The 23011-nt window shown below is 40.6% G+C and overlaps 1 protein-coding gene across 1 annotated transcript; it reads left to right on the top strand.

Annotated features, from left to right (window-relative positions):
* The first annotated feature begins 3501 nt into the window (after positions 1 to 3501).
* Positions 3502 to 22542, top strand: LOC541763 (myosin 1). Its single transcript, NM_001111455.1, is given in 39 exon segments — positions 3502 to 3879; positions 6845 to 6973; positions 7569 to 7712; positions 7801 to 7946; positions 8055 to 8211; positions 8326 to 8384; positions 8476 to 8635; positions 8747 to 8896; positions 8978 to 9114; positions 9205 to 9351; positions 9441 to 9542; positions 9632 to 9689; positions 9765 to 9866; positions 11171 to 11205; positions 11350 to 11476; positions 11565 to 11735; positions 16244 to 16375; positions 16446 to 16555; positions 16649 to 16709; positions 16859 to 17036; positions 17185 to 17390; positions 17508 to 17627; positions 17717 to 17815; positions 17910 to 18131; positions 18439 to 18578; positions 18837 to 18951; positions 19043 to 19096; positions 19194 to 19274; positions 19401 to 19571; positions 20271 to 20423; positions 20517 to 20723; positions 20806 to 20946; positions 21033 to 21103; positions 21178 to 21277; positions 21354 to 21410; positions 21491 to 21547; positions 21642 to 21722; positions 21841 to 21923; positions 22009 to 22542. Coding segments are annotated over 39 exon segments (4590 nt in total). The 5' UTR covers positions 3502 to 3876; the 3' UTR covers positions 22133 to 22542.
* The last annotated feature ends 469 nt before the right edge of the window (positions 22543 to 23011 follow it).

Here is a 23011-nt window from a genome sequence, read left to right as displayed (position 1 = left end):
TCTTTGTAGTTGGTGGCTCCATCCAAAGTATAGCTTCAATTTTACTTGGATTAGCTTCAATTCCCTTTGTTGAAACCAAGCATCCAAGAAATTTCCCTTTCTTCACCCCGAAGACGCATTTTTCTGGATTTAATTTTAGGCCAGCTTGCCTGAAACTGGCGAAGGTCTCCTGCAGATCAGCAATATGATTCTCCTGCTTCGTGCTTTTGACAATGATGTCATCAACATAAGTTAGCACATTTCTGCCTATTTGAGATTGGAGAACCTTCGCAGTCATTCGGCTGAAACTTCCTCCAGCGTTTTTGAGCCCATCAGGCATCCGAAGATAGCAATATGTGCCACTTGGAGTTATAAAGCTAGTCTTCGGCTCATCTTCCTTCTTCATCCAAATTTGATGATAGCCTGAATAACAGTCTAACAGACTCATGAGCTCTGAAGAAGCTGCTGCATCAACTAAAGAGTCTATCCTTGGTAGTGGGAATTCATCCTTCGGACAAGCCTTGTTAAGATCTGTAAAATCGATGCACATTCGCCACCTGCCGTTGGCCTTTTTTACCATAACAGTGTTAGCTAGCCATTCTGGGTACTTTACTTCTCTGATAACTCCTGCACTGAGGAGTCTTTTGACTTCGTTGCGAGCACCTTCGACCTTATCATCTGACATTTTCCGAAGCCTTTGCTTTCTGGGTCTGAAGGATGGATCGACATTGAGCGAGTGCTCAATAACATCCCTATTAACTCCGCATAGATCATTGGCTGACCATGCAAAAACATCTTTGTTATTGAACAAAAACCTTATCAAGGTTTTCTCCTGCTCTTCGGATAATTGAGAGCCTAACAGCACCTTCTGCTCTGCTATGTCCTCACATAAAAGCATAGGCTTCGGCTGATCTGCTGAAGCTGCTTTCTCCCTTCTGAATTTGTACTGTTCACAAGCTTCAGCTCCATCTATGTTATGGATTGCTTTTGAGTCAGTCCAATTGCCTTCGGCCCTTCTTGCAGCTTCCTGACTTCCATGGATAGAAATGGGTCCCTGATCCGAAGGTATCTTCATGCAAAGATAGGCAGGATGAAGGATTGCTTCGAAGGCATTGAGAGTACCACGACCAATAATTGCATTGTAAGGGTATTCCATGTCAACAATGTCAAACACAACTTGCTCAGTTCTAGTGTTGTTGATGAACCCGAAGGTCACTGACATGGTGATCTTGCCCAGTGCTACAATCTGTCTTCCTCCGAAGCCACAGAGAGGATGTGTAGCATCATGAATCTTATCTTCTGGCTCTTGCATCTGTCTGAAGGCCTTAGCAAATATGATGTCCGCTGCACTGCCTGTATCAACCAAGACATTGTGGACCAGAAATCCTTTGATAACACAAGAGATAACCATGGCATCGTTGTGTGGGTAATCTTTGAGCTGAAGGTCCTCTTGGGAGAAGGTAATAGGAATGTGAGACCATCTTGACTTGATGAAGGGTCCTTGCACCCCAACATGCTGTACCCTTCTCTGTGCTTCCTTCTTCTGTTTCTTGTTAGCTGGCTCTGAGGACGAGCCACCTGTGATCGGGAGCACCAACTTCGGGTCCGAAGCAGCTCCAGCTTGGTCGTTGAACGAAGCCATCAGCTCAAAAAAGTGGAAGTGAGTTCACCGGAGGTGGGCGCCAATGTTGGGGACTTGTTCTCAAATGCTTAAGATTAAGAACAAGGCAACATAAAATGTTAAATGTTAATGCCCTTCGTCCATGAAACATTATTCCCTCAAGAACAATGGATCTTGGACGAAGGTTGATAAAAGTATAATTACGAAGCTCAAATCTTCGTAATAAAATTTCAGTAAAAAATTATGAAATGACATAAAACGATAGGTATGAAAGGAATAAATACATCGTAGATGAATTACATTGTATTTACATAATGTATTGAACTATTGAATACAATAATACCTTTGCCTTGGCAAAGAGTTGGATTCCGAGAGATACGATTGTAATTAATCGAATGCCTGAACAATAACGGAATACTGTTCACTATTTATAGGCACAGGACGCAGCCTGTGAGGAATTACAAGTATGCCCCTTATAAAAACTTACAACATTGACTCAGACCTTTATGGACTAAAAGGTCATTCTATCTTTAAGTCGGTTTGTAATGCCGAAGCTTTACGAAGAGGAACCTTCGGCTATCTTATACAAACAGCTTCATCCGAGGACCACTTCTTTCTATAAGACCTTCGGCGACGAAGCATAGACCCAACAGGGCCCATTTTCTTTTTCCTGAAGTTATCTATGCTAGTGAATGATTAGATCAAGACTTCGTCTCCCTAACAGCCTACCTCTCTTTGGCAACGCACCTAGCTTGCGGCGGGGTCGAGTGCCGAGGAGTTCGACAATGACGGAGAATGCATGGTCATATGGAGGCGCGTTGAAGCTGCCTTGGCGGTAGGATTACAGTCAGAGGAACAGGCCTGCTCCTGTCGGACCTAGGGACGACGAGGTCGAGGGTAGAGAATGTCGAGGCGGAGGAGAAGGCTGATCGACATGATCTATGGGGAGCGGTTGTCTAGCGACGACGGCGTGACCTCTAGGGGAGCGACACCCAGCGACGGAAGAGAAGCTTGTGTCCGCACGCTAGATCTGTCAGCCTCGCTACATGGGAAAGTGGAAAAAAAAGGCACACTAGACCTAGCTACCTCGCCGTGTGGGAAATGGAAAAATAATCACGCGGGTGTGAAGAATTGACGTCAACTGTATTTAGAGAGTGTCCATTGAATTACAAAATCTGGAGAGGAATGATGTCCAGTAAGTAATTAAATTTAGCAAGTCTATTTAAAGACTTGTTGGTGAGGCATTCTTGAATTTAAGATTTATGGAGTTGTTTGGAACAATGGCTATCAATTTTGAACATGTTATCATAAGCAAGCCTACACTCAAACGATTCTCGTCAATACTTTACTTATGCAGGAGGGTTCTATACCATCCTAAAGAAAACTAGACAATGCTCGTCTACTGATTCGTTCAACTTCCGTATGGACCTTTATGTTATAGGTATGTACATGCTATAATATTTTTCTCGAATTAGTAGAATCATTTTTATCCAAACAATTGTACATGCTAATTTTGTAAATATTTCAAATCTACTCTCATTAATTTCGCACATACTTCGTATTTGATACGACTCTCAACCACTTCTCCTCTCCGAAAACTGCTGATTTTTAGCGGGTTCTAGGGACTATTTTTCAGTCCCTCTATTTTATTATACTTTAGTCTCTAATTGCTAAATACAGAAACTAGAGTTTTAATTTTCATATTTAATAATTTAGGAACTAAAATAAAATAAAATGAAGAGACTAAAAAATAGTAACTAGAAACGAAACACCTACCTAATCCAGGATTTGATTGTAGTACTAGTAGGCTGTAAAATGATCTAGTTGGAAATTAGAAGAACTATAGGTCCTTGAGGCAAAAGTGCAGCTATTTAAATGCCTTTTCCCGTCCGGAAACTGCGCATTTCAGGACCAGAGCAGAATTCCTCGTTTCTTTCAAACCGCAAGAAAACTAAGCAGCACATAATTACCATTTCTGCCCTCCGTCCCCTCTCAACTCCGTCGTCGCGACCTGCCGCGCCGTCATCGCCGGCGGCGACCAGCACGTGCAGTGGACCAGTCGCGAAGCAACCGCGCAGAAGAGAAGGGTAAAAACAGGACTGTTGGAAGTCGAGTCGAGAAGCAACAGCAAGCAGCAGCTTGGGGGGTAGGTGGGGCAACGCAGCAGAGATAGTCCAATTCGCCGCCTTGCCGGCCACTGACCTCGCCGGCGGCGGGGTCCCCTCTGTTGGAGCCGACGGATCCGTTGCCCCCTCCTATCCGAACCTGATCCACCCATGGTACTGTTCCGGATCCTTTGCTTGTCTAGCCCTTTGCTTTCCCAACTACTGCTACTAGCTTGTGTGCTGGGCGTGCTTCGCTTCGCCTGGCTGCTGATTGAATCATATTTCGCTGGGATTCGCGACTCTGTATTGGTTCAGAATTCAGATGGCTTAATTGAGATGTGAGCTGCTGCTTGCGCATTCGGAAGCCTTAGTGTGTGTGTGTTTGTTTCTCTCACAAATAAGTTAAAATATGCTAGCATTGGGTAGCTTATTTCAGTTTATTTGTGATCCAAAAGTGTTATTTCACCTTCCTACTCTTTCACCATAATACAACTTATAAAATCTAGAAGAGAAACAAACATGGCCTTAGTCAATGATAAAATTGTCAACCCTAGCTGTATAAGTAAACGATTTCTTGCACAGCATGCTCTGCTCTCGGTACAGTAATTACAGCTTTTAAAAGGAGCTTCACAGCTATTTTTGGAGTTTGCTTACTTTCTGTGCGTGCCGATTTAAGAGGAAGCCCCACCCTGAGATTTTGGGGGTCCAGAATGAAATTTTAAATAGAGACCCTTGTTAATATTACATGTAATTTTTACCACTAAAACTTCAATGTGATCTATTAAAAATCATAACCTTGATAAGTTGTTTATGCTCCCGCGAGGGTGTTGTGTGACGTCTACCGTCACCATCTCAGCTGACTTGGTGTTTTTAGTTTGAGAAGTCACTTTATTCTGGATCAGGTGATTTATCATGGGTTCATCATATGAATTTTGATATATTTCTTATGTTAGTAATTATTATTAGCTAGTAAGGAACGAGGTAACAGAAGACCAATCCATTCAATTTCACTAACCAAACAAAAAATAATAATAAGTAAAAGGAGAATATAATACTTGTTCTTCTAACCGTACATTATGCGTTCATTATGTACATAAATAGAGTAATCTTATACTATTAATATTATTTGTGTGTGATATGGGGCCCTATGGCCTGAGGGGCCCCGGATCTGCCGCACCGTCCGACCCCCCCTCAGGGCCAGCACTGCTACCCTCACACACACCTTTTTTTGTCTCATTTGGAACTTAATAGACAACGTGATTGTATTTCTTGTACAGTGTTGTGTATTCACGCTACAGTATTCTTACTTCACTTAATAGATGAAAGCATCATGTTAAATATTAATGATAGAAAACCTAGCTTTTGTTTGCAATGAAGTTTATGTAGCAGTAATGTCATAACTGCTGAATAAGATATATATGAAGAATATTATATTCAGGTTTCACCTCTGATTTGTGACCTAGTGCGAAAGAAACCTTAGTTTGAGTTTGGATGAGCTTCAAGTTTGCTAGCAATGAATCAATGATGTTAGGGCTGGAAATAGAACTACAATTTTCATAGGTCAGTATGCACATTTCTTGTTGGTTGTGTATGAAAGACATTTTATATCAAGTAGGCGACCAAGGATGTTCCTTAATACAGGTCTGACTTAAGTTGTTCTAGAAAACATTGATTCTTTGACGAGCCAGCAGTAAGGACTAAATTAGTTTTTGATAGTTGCTATATAATTTTTTTATGTGGCATGTAAAATTTTAATACCACTATACCAGAATCTTGTTCTTATGGTTTAAAGTTGCATACATGAATATCTCAAATTGCATTTTCCCTATTCCTTTAGTGGTTTGGGCTCTTACTGATCTCTCAAGTTTATTGATTGATATTTAACGCATAGTTGCCTCAAGAATATACCATTTACATTTAGTATGCTGTTCGTATTTGTATTACCTACCTGCTCTCCATGTACTTATCAATATCAAAGTTATTAGCAATCTGCATACCGTCTGTATAATAAACCATTTCTTTGGGGCCTTATAAGTCATAAGAGACCCTTGCAATTGTACTGAAAATTGCAATGCTTTGGATATACCAGGCAGTGCTCCTAATCACTGTGCTAGTTATAACATATTGCTACTGTACTTCAGAATTTGGTTAAGCGCTGAGATACATAATTGATGCATAAATTGGAAGTGCAAATTTCCATTCTACTTTCATGCATGACTGAGTAACATATTGCATAAGTAGGGTTCAAATCAATCATTACAGAGGAGCTACAGAATTTATTTCTTATATATCACTATAAAAGGTAACATCCAGCCTCAACTGTTTGGGGATAAAGAAAACAAATATTTTTCCATGAAATTTTGTTGTGTCCCAGAGTTTATTTTGTTATTCCTAGGATAAGTTTTTTTGGTAGTAAATCTGCTCTGGCTGTTTGCCAGATGCCAGGGGTTACTGTATGCTATTTCTTTGCTTACCTTGTTGTCACCTCATTCCGCTGGAAGCTGGATTCTCCATCTTCTTTCACTCTTTCCCTCTGAATGATGCTCTGAAACAAATTGATTTCACTTTTTGTCCAAAATCTCATCGTCTACCTTGGAAGCCTGTTAAACATATTCATCAACTTCAAGTTTTGGCATAGTACCTTAACCCCAATTGGTCTTACTAGGCTAAGAGAAGAGATGCCTACTTTGTTGAATGGTGGAGGAAAGGTTCATCTAAGATTCCTAAAAACAAAAGAATAGTGTTGTCATCCTTGGAGCTTGGACCCTTTGGAAGCATAGAAATAGGTGTGTTTTTTATGGAGCTCAACCTTGCCTTACTACCCTCGAGGAGGCGTTTAGAGATGAGCTGCAGCTATGGTTTTTGGCAGGTGCTAAGAACATGCACACTCTTTTTGATCCTGGCTAGAGGGTTTAGACTTTTAGTGTGCTGTGGCGTTTGTGTAGTAAGGCAAGGTGCTAAGAACATGCGCACTCAATAAGTCACATCTATAATAATTCAACAAAATGTGTCTGAGTTCTTCAAAATAGTGTCATGAGAAGCAAGGGAGGGAGAGGTAGACAATGCTTTAGACATAAGGTTACTCCTTAGCTTTGTTTTCCTTGACATTTCATTGCTTATTGCACTGTTTCTCTCACAGGGAACTCCAGTTAATATCATCGTTGGTTCTCATGTTTGGGTGGAAGACCCAAATCTAGCTTGGATAGATGGAGAAGTTATTAGCATAAAAAACAATGAAGTACATGTGCAGACATCGAATGGGAAAAAGGTACCGCTTGCTGTTTCTCCTCATGTGTTCTGCATAAGGTCTCCATCTTGCTACGAATATGAATTCAAATTATCTTGGTGTTTTCCTGCTTATTGCCTTAGGAATATTGGTGTTATTCTAGAAAGGAAGTTCTACAGTTCTGTTCCAGTATTTTACCCGAGTTGTAAAGGAAAACCTGGATAAAAAGATTAAAGAATTCCATACCATCCAGGAGGTGAGATTGAGTGAGCAGAAACCCTCGCCCGGAGGGGGGGGATAACCGGATAAGTGTATGGGTTAGAGGCAAGGATTTATTCCCATAAATCCCAATCCCAAATCAAAGAATCTACCTTTCATATCTTCCCAATTCTACGCATAATAGAATTGGCATACCTATCTATATTATTGTGGAATTCCTCTCTTTGGTCGGTGACTATTATCTAGTTATTTCTAGTGGCATCCTGGAGGGGGATGTCTTAACTACCCTCGAGTCCGATCTCGGGTAGGCGCTTAGGCAATGTTCTAATAAGAAGGTCATCCCCTCCCGGGATGGGGCTCCATTCCAATAATAAGGATAATGACAGAAAATGGATTTTGAAAGTATGCTTTTGCACAGGTTACCACAGACAGGTCAAAAGTATTTCCCAAGGATATGGAAGCTCCACCAGGAGGAGTTGATGATATGACAAGACTTTCATACTTACATGAACCTGGTGTTCTACAGAATCTTGCTACCCGCTATGAACTGAATGAAATATATGTGAGCTTGTTACCCTTTTTACCTAAAAAATCTTCCACCAAATAAATTGCATAAGTTGCTCATGATAACAAGTTGTTTGAACTCTCAGACTTACACAGGCAGCATTTTGATTGCTGTAAATCCATTTCAAAGATTGCCACATCTTTATGATACCCACATGATGGAACAGTACAAGGGTGCAGATTTTGGGGAATTGAGTCCCCATGTCTTTGCTATCGCGGATGTTGCTTACAGGTGCATTCTTGTTGTATAAATACTCTATTTATATATATGGTAACATGCCATTCATGTACTAATTTACATAACTGCATTACTCTGATGCAACCTGTCAATGTGAACCAGGGCAATGATAAATGAAGGGAAAAGCAACTCTATATTGGTCAGTGGTGAAAGTGGTGCTGGGAAGACTGAGACAACGAAGATGCTTATGAGATATTTAGCACATTTAGGTGGGCGATCTGGAGTAGAAGGACGTACAGTGGAACAACAAGTTTTAGAGGCAAGACCGTTTAACCTCATTTATTTATCTGCTTGCTATATGCATCATTTAGGTGGAATGGGAAAACATATATATTGGTTGAATGCCTTATAATTCTACCATACATAATTTCAGTCCAACCCAGTTCTTGAAGCTTTTGGTAATGCTAAAACTGTGCGAAATAACAACTCAAGGTAAGTCTTTGATGGGTTGCTATCTGTTTCCCCTTTGGATACCATCAAATGGTCGTTTGACATTCCCATTTCTTTTCAATTTCTGGTAAAGTCGCTTTGGCAAGTTTGTTGAGATCCAATTTGACAAGACTGGACGGATCTCAGGAGCTGCTATCAGAACTTACTTGCTGGAAAGATCACGTGTGTGCCAAATTAATTCTCCAGAAAGAAATTACCATTGCTTTTATTTTCTTTGTGCCGCACCACCTGAGGTACATTTCCAAACTGAGTCACTTGTGCTATATGGTTCTTGATATTTAGGCATGTAACTCAACATGGTTGAAAAAGGTGTATACCTTACTATGGATCATTCTAATCCGCAGTACACTCAGAGGTACAAGCTGTCTGATCCTAGATCTTTCCATTACCTCAATCAGTCGAGCTGTATTGAGGTGGATGGAATCAATGATGCTGAAGAGTATTTAGCAACACGAAGAGCTATGGATATAGTTGGAATCAATGAGGAAGAGCAGGTATCTGCCTTGTTATTCTGAAGCTACTAGAATGTTAATTTCAGGATTAATGTCAACCATCATAATTCGTTTATCTTACAGGAAGGTATATTCCGGGTTGTAGCTGCTGTACTTCATCTTGGAAATATAAATTTTGCCAAGGGAACAGAAATCGATTCTTCTGTAATCAAGGATGATAAATCCAGGTTCCACCTTAATATCGCAGCAGAACTTTTGAAGTGAGTGCATATTTCTCCTTGATAGAATGCTTGATTTTTTTATCTGTTCAGCATAACCAAAAAAATGCTAAGCACTGAAATTTTGTGCAGATGTGATTGCCAGAATTTAGAGAAGGCGCTGATAACACGAGTTATAGTCACGCCTGAAGAAGTTATCACTAGAACACTTGATCCTGCTTCTGCAGTTGCTAGCAGAGACGCATTAGCTAAAATAATATACTCCCGATTGTTTGATTGGTAAGAACCTTCCTCACCTGTCAGAAAATCACTGTTAGGTTTCAGTGTTCATATCCTGACATCTGTTATTACTGTGATCTTGTGCACAGGATTGTGGAAAAAATTAATGTCTCAATTGGACAGGACCCAAACTCAAAACAGTTAATTGGAGTTCTTGATATCTATGGTTTTGAGAGCTTCAAAGTTAACAGGTTAGTGTTTTGTAACTCTTCTAAACTAGGTAAAACATTTGCACAATAGAATGAACTAAACAGAGCTGTTGAACTGAATTATTGAACAGTTTTGAACAGCTATGTATCAATTATACAAATGAAAAGCTGCAACAACATTTTAACCAGGTATATCATGACTTTATTCTCGATGATATGACTTTATTCTTGACCTAATGTAAATATGTGGCATTTGTTATGCAGCACGTGTTCAAAATGGAACAAGAAGAGTATACCAGAGAAGAGATAAACTGGAGTTACATCGAGTTTGTTGATAATCAAGATGTGCTAGACTTGATAGAGAAGGTATGCACTACATACTATGACATGGTCCACTAAATGCAAGTTTGTTGGTTTGCAGCACACACGCACGCACTGAGTAAGATAATGTACCTCAATCTAAACATTAGCCAATTAACAAGCACCGGGTAAGATAAAATGTCTAAAAACACATGGAATGATGTAAAATTAGTTGAAAACTAAAAGACAATTAAGAAGCACCGAGTAAGAAGAAATATTTGGAAAATACATGAAATGACTTAAAATCAGTTGGAAAACTAATTAAAGGACCGAATAAGATAAAATGACTGAAAATCAGATGGAATGCCTTAGACTAGATAAAAGAACTGAAAACAGGGTTTAATGTCTTAAACTGGTTAATGACTAAAAATTTAAAATCAGAGAGGACTATCTTAAACTAGATAAAAGGATTGAAACTAGGGTTGAATGTCTTAAACAATTTAAAATGACTGAAAAAAGAGTGGAATGTCTTAAACTGGTTAAAGTTGACTAAAATTAGAGTTAGACGTCTTAAAACTGGTTAAAATGACTGAAATCAGAGTTGAATCTCTTAAACTAGCTAAAATAACTAAAACACAGTGGAATATCTTAAACTGGTTAGAATGACTGAAATCTGAGTGACCTATCCTAAACTGGCTAAAAGGACTGAAATCAGAGTGGAGACTCTTAAAACAGGTTACCAGTTAGATGGAGCGGACCCGAAAACAAAAAAAACTGCGTTGCTTTGATCTCTGGTTGGTCTGACTACACCATTGTGTGTGGATGATGGACTGTTGGATCCATCACACGAGGTGACAAATAGCATATCTATCTATCTATCTATCTATCTATATACATTAAAAATGCAAGACTTGGGTCTACAGCTCAAAACTCATTTTTTATGCTCTATATTTCTAAGGTGAGCTAGGTTTTGGTGAAACAAAATTTTAAGTATTTGGTAATGGAATTTCTGAGGGAAACTGTGTTGTTTCAAATCGTCTTAGAACTGTTAGAATGGACGCACTAACCAGTTCAACCCAAAAGCTTAAGCTGATGGGAGAAGGTAGCCAATCCACTTATACACTTCAACACCCCCACTCACGTGCAACCAGAGAGAAAGGCGCAAAAGTGGAAATAAATGGGTGGAGGCACAAATAAAGCCTCTGCCAGGATTCGAACTCGAGACCTCTGGCTTTGATACCATGTTAGAATGGACGCACTAACCAGTTCAACCCAAAAGCTTAAGCTGATGGGAGAAGCTAGCCAATCCACTTATACACTTCAACAAGAACTACATATCTCACTAGTAACATGTATTCTCATGTTTTCAGAAAGGTGGATTGATTGCACTTCTGGATGAAGCATGGTATGTTTTGGGAATTCCCACTTGCAAGCGATGTTGATCCTTCAATTACTATGGCAATTGGCAACTAGCTGTTTGTTATTTCAATTCACTGTTATCTGACTGGTTATAATTTGATGACTTCTTTCCCTAAAAACTTCTGTGCAGTATGTTTCCTAGATCTACACATGAGACGTTTGCGCAGAAGCTATATACAACATTTAAGAATAACAAGCGGTTTGCCAAGCCAAAGCTTTCACGCACTGATTTTACAGTAGTCCATTATGCTGGCGATGTAAGTCTTCTTCGTAAAACGATATGCATATTCTTAGTAAAAGGATATGCATATTCTTACCAAGATATTTTTTTGGTACCATCCACAGGTGACATACCAGGCTGATTATTTCTTAGACAAGAACAAAGATTATGTAGTGGCTGAACATCAGGATCTGCTGAATGCTTCTTCATGCCTATTCGTAGCTGGTTTATTCCCTCCTCTCCCACAGGAGACAGCAAAGTCTTCAAAATTTTCATCCATTGGATCACGTTTTAAGGTGTGAAATTCTGTTCTATTTTTAATCCAATTACAAGTATGCTTATTCAAAACGTTGCACTAAAAATCTTTCGCCGTATCAATAATAGGTCTCTTTCATAGATACCATTTCCTCCCTATGTGTATTCTTGGGAGCATCAGTTGTGAAATATATATATTCCCCGTTGCATATTTTTGCCCTTAAAAGAACATTTGGTGCCAATGTTGAAACGTGATATCCATGTTGCTCTGTCACTTCAATCCATGCCTGGAACCTGATCCACATATTAGGCTTTGATCTATGTCAGTGTCTTATTTCCCTATTCAACCTTTCCCAATACATAAACAGCTGAGGGGGGGTTTGAGGCAGCTTTTGGCATTCCTAGCATGGCACCTGATGCATTTTATTGCAGACAATTTGATATGCTAATGTTAGCTTGACCGGACCAAATCCCAAGCATGCTTTTATTTGGGGGTCTTCTTTATCTAGACCAAAATTAAATAAAAGTCCCCCTCTTAGTTGTGGTTTCAGCCTGGTTTTGATGGTGTTTATCCACAATATAGTAGCGTACAATAGTACATCACGCCTGGTCAGCTTGTTAAATGGGTTGGGCTGGATGCTAATTACACATTTTGTTAAGACTGCAAATGCACAGAAGATCATATACTGGTCTGCTATATATAGGCCGGATGGCCTCCTGCATTGCTTTCTTAGCTTTCCCCTCTCCCTTGCTAGCTTTTCTCTTTTCTCTGGTGTTGCTCTTTGTTTTCTGTACAGTTCGTTTATTTTGAATTAATATATTTTTTTCTGCTGTTGGGGTTTCCCCTACAGCCTTTTCCAATAATAAAAAAGAAAGTTTAGGTTGAACATAATCCGGGCATTGGATTGAGAATTTATAATGTTGATTGAGATTAGATAATAGGCTTATTCTTCTTTGCTTCATTATGAAGTTCACATGCGAAAGGGCCTCTAGCTGAGTCGGTTAGGCGGTCTGAGTAGCACTCCTCAGATCCTGAGTTGGACTCCCTGTGGGAGCGAATTTCAGGCTGTGGTTAAAAAAGTTCCCTCGTCTGTCACACGCCAAAGCACAGGTCTAAGGCCCGGTCCCGGCTACGGTGTCGTTATGTATGGGTGGGGCAGGGGTTCGAGAGTTTTCTTGACCTGTGGGAAGATCTTAATACAAAGCCCAGGGGCTGCCTTACTCCCCGCAGCCGAGTTTTTTTTTCTGAAGTTCACATGACTAGCTCTTAAATGGGTAAAAAATCTGGACTTGACCAATGTCACCTCTCACCTGTATCAAAATCTGCTTACTGTTCCTTAGTCACACTATTTTTTTTCCAAACATGACAATGTTTACTGACTAATAGACTCTGCACTTTGTCTTTAGATCACCAACTCTATTGTTTTTTTTTCTATAATCTTGTCGGATGCTGCTGAATATGATTCCACATTGTGTGCCATTGTATATTGCATGTCTATATGAAAATAATGTTTGAAATGCATACAGTTTTACCTTGTGACATCGTGCCTGATATGTGTATAAAAGTTATAAATCGATATATTGTTTTAAAATGTACCATGGTCCAACTTAAGTCATGTATCTATGCTTCCTTTGGTTTGCGTACATCTGTGTCACTACAATGATGTTTCTGCGAAAGAGCCTCCAGCGTAATGGTTAAGGCTTGAATTCCTTGATCATGGGCATGGTCCTTGTGGAAGCACCGCAATGGATGTGTCTTTGACAGAAAAAGGCCTAACATTGATGCTGCCCTTAGATCGGCTAATCAGGAAAGGGAGTTGTGGGAAGTGGCTGGAGCACAAAAAATGTCCCTGCTGACTTGCCCTATCCCTGGATTGCAAGATCTTTAGCTAGTGTTTGTTTCAATCTGTTTTTGGTTGTGTTTCTTTCTGTCTTTCTAGTCATGGATGGATTCATGTACGCCTGTTGGTGGCCACCGTAAGGAGGCTCTTTGTACTGGTCCTATATGACCTTAATTTCTTTCTTCTTAATATAATGACACGCAGTCCTCCTGCGTTTCCGAGAAAAAAACGGCTTCCGAGTAGCACCTCCAGGTCCCGGGTTCGATCCCATTAGGGGCGAATTTCGGGCTTGGTTTAAAAAAATCCCCTCTTTGTGCCCCGCTCGCTCCCAGGTTACGTCCTGTCCGCCACCCTCCGGCTGGGCCATTGTAGAGTGGGTGGTGACGGCCTGCTAGTGACGAGGGCCAGGGTTCAGGGATTTTCTCGGCCGGGATCGTATGTTACAGTCTCTTCTTAATATAATACCAGGAGGCGGTCTTTCCCTCCCCGGCCGAGTTTTTTTTACAATGATGTTTCTGGAAATGTGTGCTACCTCCCAGACGGTGTATGGCAGTGTATGTACATGGTTTCTCACTGTGCTATGTAGTGACATAGTATTGTGGAGATAAAACTTAGCATGCTGTCATGGACCTTCGGTCCATGGGATAGCTGTCTTCTCCGGCGAGGTTATACCCCTCTGCCGCAGGCTTGGTTCTAGGGTAGCAGCCCTAGGCGCTTGAGAGGGTCATTGCAAGGGAGAGATTGGTTTGATAATGATCTTGCTTGATTTATTCCCTGCTGCCATGCGGCTTATAAATAGCCCTATGACTAACCAACTTCTCCTACAAACTCTCAACTAACTCCTACTTTCTTGGACTTATCTGATGCTAACCAACTCTCCACAATTCTCTCATTTCAATCTTATTCTCTAACCTTATCCCAGCTCATCTCAATCTTATTCTCTAGCCTTATCCCAGCCTGGCTGTTGCCTCTCGCTCCCTATTATGACCATGACATCTCCCCCTCCCTTGAGGACCAGCTCGTCCTCGAGCTGCCATAGACTTACCTGACACGACTTAAGGTTAAGCCTTTTACATCTCGGCTTACCTTTATTATTTAAGACGAAAATACAAAATAATTATGGAACTAAAATATAAATTTGAACTGCAGTATGTCCTCCTGGATCCCAAGGAAAGAGCTGAACTGCGGACTTCACGTTGGATGAAAGGTGAAGGAGGAACCAACCCGTTCTTATGTTGGGTCTGTCCAGCACCAAGGCAGTTGCTCGAATGAAGGAGACGACCCTCTTTGGCCGTGCAGGGGGGCTGCATACCCAGATCTTGACTTCTGCAGGGGGTTCAAAAAGTATAGACGAGACCTGTTGGTTGGGCGCGCAGGCTGCGAGTTGGTGCAGCGATGAGCTGATCAGCAAGTGCAGCTTCCGCACCGCCCGCCTAACAAGGAAGCCGCGCACTGCAGCTTGCAGGCGCACCACGACCTGCTCATGTGATGACGGCCATGGGGTGGCCCTGGAGGCCACAGCAAGGTGCTTCTCCCCACGAAGGGACTGTACCTGGCGGCGTGCCAGGAACCCTCGCGCTGCCGCTTGAAGCCGCACTGCTGCTTGGAGTTCCTTCTCTGTCTTCTCCTTGTAGCGGTGGAACATCACAACGAATTGATCCCACTTCTCTTCGAGTCGAGTGAATGCATCTGGAGTTGGAGAGGGCGGGTGGGAGGGCGTTGCGGCGGCAGATGGCGCGGCGACTGGTGGTGGTGAGGGATGGGCGGCTGGTGGTGGTGAGGATAACCTGGAGCTGATACCAGGTGTCATGGACCTTCGGTCCATGGAGATAGCTGTCTTCTTCGGCGAGGTTATACCCCTCTGCCGCAGGCTTGGTTCTAGGGTAGCAGCCCTAGGCGCTTGAGAGGGTCATTGCAAGAGAGAGAGAGATTGGTTTGATAATGATCTTGCTTGATTTATTCCCTGCTGCTATGCGGCTTATAAATAGCCCTATGGCTAACCAACTTCTCCTACAAACTCTCAACTAACTCCTACTTTCTTGGACTTATCTTATACTAACCAACTCTCCACAATTCTCTCATCCCAATCTTATTCTCTAGCCTTATCCCAGCTCATCTCAATCTTATTCTCTAGCCTTATCCTAGCCTGGCTGTTGCGTCTCGCTCCCTATGATGGCGAGGTTATACCCCTCTGCCGCAGGCTTGGTTCTAGGGTAGCAGCCCTAGACGCTTGAGAGGGTCATTGCAAGGGAGAGAGATTGGTTTGATAATGATCTTGCTTGATTTATTCCCTGCTGCCATGCGGCTTATAAATAGCCCTATGGCTAACCAACTTCTCCTACAAACTCTCAACTAACTCCTACTTTCTTGGACTTATCTGATGCTAACCAACTCTCCACAATTCTCTCATTTCAATCTTATTCTCTAACCTTATCCCAGCTCATCTCAATCTTATTCTCTAGCCTTATCCCAGCCTGGCTGTTGCCTCTCGCTCCCTATTATGACCATGACACATGCCATTATGACTAATGAGTGCTTTACCCTTTTTGATTTTTTTTGGTTTTACCTTTGGTAAGCATGTAACCAATACAATTATTTTTCTTTTTATGTTCTAGTACATCAAAATAGGAACACGAGCTTGTTCATTCTCCTTAATGTTCTTTCTACGTATTTATTATTGATAACTGATATTCCTGTACAATTTTCAGCTTCAACTTCAATCCCTCATGGAAACTTTGAGCTCTACCGAACCCCACTATATTAGATGTGTGAAGCCAAATAATCTCCTTAAGCCAGCTATTTTTGAGAATACAAATGTTATACAACAACTAAGATGTGGAGTAAGATTCTTAAACTCTCAGTGTAATTGTTGTTGTTAGCACCAGTTGAACTAACTAAGATGTACCACAGGGTGTTCTCGAAGCTATCAGGATCAGCTGTGCTGGATATCCCACAAGAAAAACATTTTATGAATTTGTCAATCGTTTTGGTGTCCTTGCTCCTGAAGTTTTAGAAGGGAGGTAGGAAATCCACAAAGAAAACAAATGGACTTTTCTGCCCAATTTCAATCTATTCATTTGGCTTTTGTTTTTTCTTTGTATTGTTGTGCCTAGCAATGATGATAAGATTGCGTGCCAAAAGATTTTGGAAAAAATGGGTCTGGAGAATTACCAGGTAAGACATGGAACTGCTACTGTGATCCCATAGCTGCTGATTTTTCTCATGTTGTTTCTTTCATGCATTTGAACCTATACAAGGCATCTAATCACAACATAGTATTTTGGTGATCTGAACTATATTTTTTCTTACCTTTTTTTTTGCAGATTGGAAAAACAAAGGTGTTTCTAAGAGCTGGACAGATGGCTGATTTGGATGCTCGTAGAGCTGAAGTATTAGGAAGAGCAGCAAGAATCATACAGAGGCAAATACGTACATATATTGCAAGGAAACAGTTTGCTGAGCTTAAAAGATCAGCAACACAGCTGCAATCTTTTGTCAGAGGTACTCTTTCCTCTCTATGTTGAAGTGTTAGGCAAAAGTATTTCTCATGTCGATTTTCTCTTCTCAAGTTATATAAACTGTTGAATGCATGTGGCTTTGGAGGCATTCTTCTGACTTCAGACCAATCAATTTTTCTCTTGAAACCCAGGAACCTTGGCTCGTAAGTTGTATGAGTGCATGAGGCAGGAAGCAGCAGCAGTGAAAATACAAAAGAATATGCGACGCCACAAAGCACGGGAATCTTATTTACAATTGCAAGCAGCTGCAATCACATTGCAGACAGGTTTAAGGGCAATGTCTGCTCGCAAAGAATTCAGGTTCAGAAAGGAAACAAAAGCTGCTGTCCACATCCAAGTATGATTTTTTTCAATTAAGCTGCTATTCAAATTTCTGGTTTTTTGCACTATTGTTTCCTTCTGCAATATTTCTTTTTGTTTAATAATCATTTGATCAACATGCTATTTCAAACAGGCTCAATGGCGCCGCCACAGAGACTACTCACATTACAAGAATCTGCAAGGAGCAGCTCTTACTTACCAGTGTGCCTGGAGGCAAAGGCTTGCCAGAAGGGAGCTCAGGAAGCTCAAGATGGTATATTGTTAACTCTTACCATATGCGGTCCTCCAGTTTTCCATGCTATGGCACATACTTAAACACTTCATTTGATGAACCATCTGTAGGCGGCAAGAGAAACAGGAGCCCTAAAAGAGGCCAAGGATAAACTTGAGAAGCGTGTTGAAGAACTCACCTGGCGCTTAGGATTGGAGAAGCGATTAAGGGTAGTGTACCTGCACTTGCTTTATTTCTCTTCTTATCGTGTCACTGGTTTAAATTTGTTAATTGTGGACTTATTCTTATGTTCTTAATTCGCAGACTGACCTTGAGGAAGCAAAAGCCCAGGAAATTGCTAAGCTGCAAGAGACGTTGCATGATATGCAGCTTCAAGTTGAAGAGTCAAAGGCCATGGTAGTTAAGGAGAGGGAAGCTGCTAGAAAGGCAATTGAAGAAGCACCTCCAGTAATTAAAGAGACTCCTGTGCTAGTCGAAGACACAGAAAAGATTAACTCACTGACGACCGAAGTTGAACAACTGAAGGTGTGGTGTCAGATGATCTTTCTTTAGGACATTTTTCATTGACAACTTACAGTAACATCTACATCCCATTGGATCACTTGTTGCTTATCATATGAATTCAAATGCTGTTAACCATCTCTGTTTCATAGTTTGTGAAATATCTAGAATAAAAACGATCATATGAATAAAATGTCAGTCATCTCTAACAACTTGTAAAATATTCAGAATGAGATAATGATTGAACTAAGAGGATGCTTTGTGCTTGGAATTTGAAAACATATGCTTGTTTCGTGATTCAGTTGAAGTTATACCTTTTTTATTATTGCAGGCTTTGCTGCTAACTGAAAGACAAGCAACAGAAGCTGCAAAAAGAGAACACGCTGAATCTGAACTGAGAAATGAAGAACTAATTAAGAAATTTGAGAGCGCAGAGAAAAAGATTGAGCAACTTCAGGAAACTGTCCATAGGTATAACATAAATAAAGTTTTAGAATATTCTCTCTCCTTCCAAATTATATGACATTTTGTTTTTTCTAGATACATAGCTTTTGCTATGTACTTAGATATATAGTCTAGATGCATAGCAAATCAATGTATCTAGAAAAACCAAAACATCTTAATATCTTATAATTTGGAATAAGGGTGTATCTAGTTAGTCTCACCTATCTAATATGATTCACCACACTTTTCGTTATACTATATGTATTTTCATTGAAACAAAACCAGGCTGGAGGAGAAAGCAACCAACATGGAGTCTGAGAACAAAGTGCTCCGTCAACAAGCTGTTGCAATTTCTCCTACGTCAAAATCATTAGCTGCATATCCTAAGTCTCCTTTCCAGGTATGCCAGGTTCCTGCATACTACAGGCATTCTGTACATTTGTTTCGTTGCAGTGACATAATAATATTCTAAACTAACGCTACTTTGTTAGCTGAAAACTCCGGAGAATGGGAATGCTCTAAATGGAGAAGTGAAGTCATCACCAGTAAGTGAAAAGGACAGTGTAAAAAACATTTCACATACAATTCTGAAGTAACTCGTATTAAGTGATAACCTTTTTATGTCCTGAAACCTTTACATAGGATATCACCCCTATCTTACCAAACCCCAAGGAGCTTGAGGCTGAAGAGAAGCCACAAAAATCACTTAATGAAAAGCAGCAGGTTTGCTATTTGTGATTACTCCTTTGTTCGGTCTACCTTGGTTCACTAAGGCCATGCACTTCGGTTTGATCCCGAAGTCATATCAGTTGTGATTTCTCTTCATCATATACGGATCTTGTGCTCCAGGAAAATCAAGACCTACTGATCAAGTGTGTATCACAAGATCTGGGATTCTCCAGTGGCAAACCTATTGCAGCTTGCCTTATCTACAGGTGTCTTCTACACTGGAGATCATTCGAAGTTGAAAGAACTGGTGTTTTTGACCGTATTATTCAAACAATTGGCTCTGCTATTGAGGTAATGGACTGTGCTTCTTTGTTCGACTTTGCTCCCTTTTTCTTGTAGAGCTACGCTTTACAATTTGGTTGCCTAGTATACTGACTATTGAACCGGTATATTATGCTTTCGTGATACCACTGGAACCATGTAAATGTAGCTAGAGTTCATATTAAAAATTTTGAATACCGCAGGAACAATGGAGTAAAAGTTCATTCTTCATAGTTGATATTTTGTGCTGTTGCTATATACTAAGTTCAATAAGGCTTTTTTGATGGAATGAAGGGTTTCAATAGTGTCATAATTCTTGGGGCTTGGTGCTTATGGCTCAGTCGTAATAAAGCTGTTTTTGATGGAGTGAACCTTTCCATTAGCTCGGTTAAAAGGTTGTTTTTAGATGAGTTGATTAGCTGGGGTAAGGCGGAAGCTAAGCATATAGACAGTCTGGGGCTTATTGTCACCTTAAATAGGGTCTAGTCGGGCCTGTCAGCCCTCTCCTTTGCTTTGTTTCGCCTTATTGGGTGTTGGAGAGGAGGCATGGGTGTTAGGTCTTGGTGATCGGGTCCAGTGTTTTTTTTTCTGCCCTACAGGGCGTTGTATTTCGGTCCACTTTGGACATTTCCTCTCTTAATATAATGATGCGCAGCTCTCCTGCGCGTTCGAGAAAAAAATATTTTGTGCTGTTGCTATATACTAAGTTCAAATTCTTTCATTCCAAAGTCCCAGGACAACAATGACAAGTTGGCATATTGGCTCTCGAATTCATCCACACTGCTGCTGCTGCTGCAACGAACACTGAAAACAACTGGAGCAGCTGGATTCACTCCTCAAAGGCGCAGGTCATCTGCTGCATCTTTTGGGAGGGTGTTTTCGGTAAAGCATTTTCTTGACCCCTGTTTTTTTTACTTGGCATTCTAGTTTTCTAGTCAAGAAAACTATGTAATTCACTGTTTCTGAAATATAAAGGGGATGCGAGCCTCACCACAAAGTGCTGGGCGTGCTTTTATGGGAAGTCGCTTGATTGGAGGTCTAGGTGACCTTCGTCAAGTTGAAGCCAAGTACCCTGCCCTGCTTTTCAAGCAACAGCTCACAGCTTTCCTTGAGAAGATCTATGGAATGATAAGAGACAATTTGAAAAAGGAGATATCTCCTTTGCTTGGCCTTTGCATCCAGGTACCAACAATTGTCATTATACTATTTGTTATTTATGGAGTTGACATCATGACTTATTGCTTACTCGATCTCTAATTTCCAGGCACCAAGAACATCCCGTGCAAGCCTAATTAAAGGGTCACGTTCCCAAGCAAATGCCTTAGCTCAGCAAACTCTGATTGCACATTGGCAGAGCATTGTGAAAATATTGACAAATTACTTGAATGTTTTAAAAGCAAATTATGTATGTCACCTAAACTATGAGTTGACATGACTCACATCCCATTTTTTAAGTATTTGCATTGACATGATTCTCATTGATTTTGACAGGTCCCTTCAGTCTTAATCAGCAAAGTGTTCACTCAAATCTTTTCATTTATTAATGTTCAGTTATTTAATAGGTATGATTCATAGTTGCTCTACCTGTGCTACGTTAAGTTCTCTTTCTGGTTTTAAGGAAGTCCTTGTATTGTAGTCTTCTTCTTCGACGGGAGTGCTGTTCATTTAGCAACGGAGAATATGTGAAAGCTGGATTGGCAGAATTAGAGCAGTGGTGCATTTATGCAACAGAAGAGGTAAAGACAAACTCTTTTTTTTTTATAACTTTGGACAATATTGGATTTATATGCTAATGTTATGTTGCACGGACAGTATGCAGGTTCTTCCTGGGAAGAATTAAAACATATTAGGCAGGCTGTTGGATTCCTTGTACGTATTCTATGCTGATTGGATGTTCTATTTTATTGTAACTTTTTTAAGCTGAAAATAGATATTCTATTATATTATAGGTGATTCATCAAAAGCCAAAGAAAACATTGAAAGAAATTACCAACGATCTGTGCCCTGTAAGTATCTCTGAACTCGGTTAACTTCAGCTACTCGTCAACATTTGCAAGTTATATGACATACAGCTTGTCACATGTTTTGTTAATCTCTCAGGTCCTTAGCATACAACAGCTATATCGAATCAGTACAATGTACTGGGATGATAAGTACGGTACCCACACTGTTTCATCAGATGTAAGCCTTGTTCTACTTGTTTAAGTTGTTAATCAGCTCAAATTTTCTCACTCTATTGTGTCAAGATATGGCGCTATTTGGTTTCTGATGGAAAAAAAAAAACAAAATGATGTTATAGGTCATCTCAAGTATGAGAGTAATGATGACAGAAGATTCTAATAACGCGGTCAGCAGTTCGTTCCTGTTGGATGATGATTCCAGGTTATTGTTTTTGCTTATTCCTACTCAGATATACGTATTGTTGACTTGAAGGCCGTTGCTTGACACAGTGTGCTCCTAATCACAGCATTCCGTTTTCGGTGGACGACATCTCGAAGTCGATGACAGAAATCGAGGTAACAGATGTCGACATGCCACCTCTGATCCGGGAGAATTCTGGCTTCACCTTCCTACACCAAAGAAAGGACTAACAGGGTGGTCCTTCCAGCTGCATGTCCCTTTTTGCACATTCTTTTTCTCCGCTCAACCTGTGCATAACTCATGTACATACGCTCGTGCCTTTTGCTCTCTGGTCAGGGCTTGTTAGATGTATTGTCTTTGGTTTGATTGGTTGGTTGGTTCTTTCCTCGATCCTCTCCCAATTTTGTTGGGCGAAGGGTCCACAATCTATGTTTCTCCATACTGTAGTGAAAAGGGGCCGGATGCCCCTGGTCTCCCCGAGCTGCTTTTGGAAAAGCTCGTGGTCATTAAGCAGTTAAGCTTGTGGAAAAGGTTCTCCACATCTACCGAGTCGTTCGTTGTGTCGCCTTCTTCATATGGATCATCGCCATATTGTAAATTGCAAATACGATTATAGTTGAAAAAAGAGATATTACAGTGATAGCAGTGTTCTGGAGTTTGGATCTCATGAATATTCTGCTGTTCATCTTGGTTATCGAGATGTTAGGATAATCTTGGAGGCACCTGCAAACTCTATATCAGGATGCATAATGGCGACAAAGATTATACACGAGTATTAATAGGCTAACAAAAGGTTAATCAGAGACTAGCCCGCATGCCATGTCTAGGACAAAAAATGCCATGACCAGTGACGCCAAAATTTGTTTAAGATGACTAATTATTTATAAATATAAATTGTGCGCCACGCAAGGGAATTTGTGACGTAACGACGATGCCGTATCAGGAAATCTGGGAGATTGGGACCCGTGCGTATAATTTTGGCGGTCGAGCCTGCGGATGCTCAGTCATATACTCATATCTATACACTATACTAACTATTAAGGTCCTATTTAAGATAGCTTCAACTTCAAAAAAAATTAATAAAGTTGGTGGAACAAGTCATTAGCTAT

This window comes from Zea mays, chromosome 3 (assembly GCF_902167145.1).
Source record: "Zea mays cultivar B73 chromosome 3, Zm-B73-REFERENCE-NAM-5.0, whole genome shotgun sequence".
In the NCBI taxonomy this organism is placed as follows: Eukaryota; Viridiplantae; Streptophyta; class Magnoliopsida; order Poales; family Poaceae; genus Zea; species Zea mays.
This window is presented reverse-complemented; position numbering and strand designations above follow the sequence as displayed.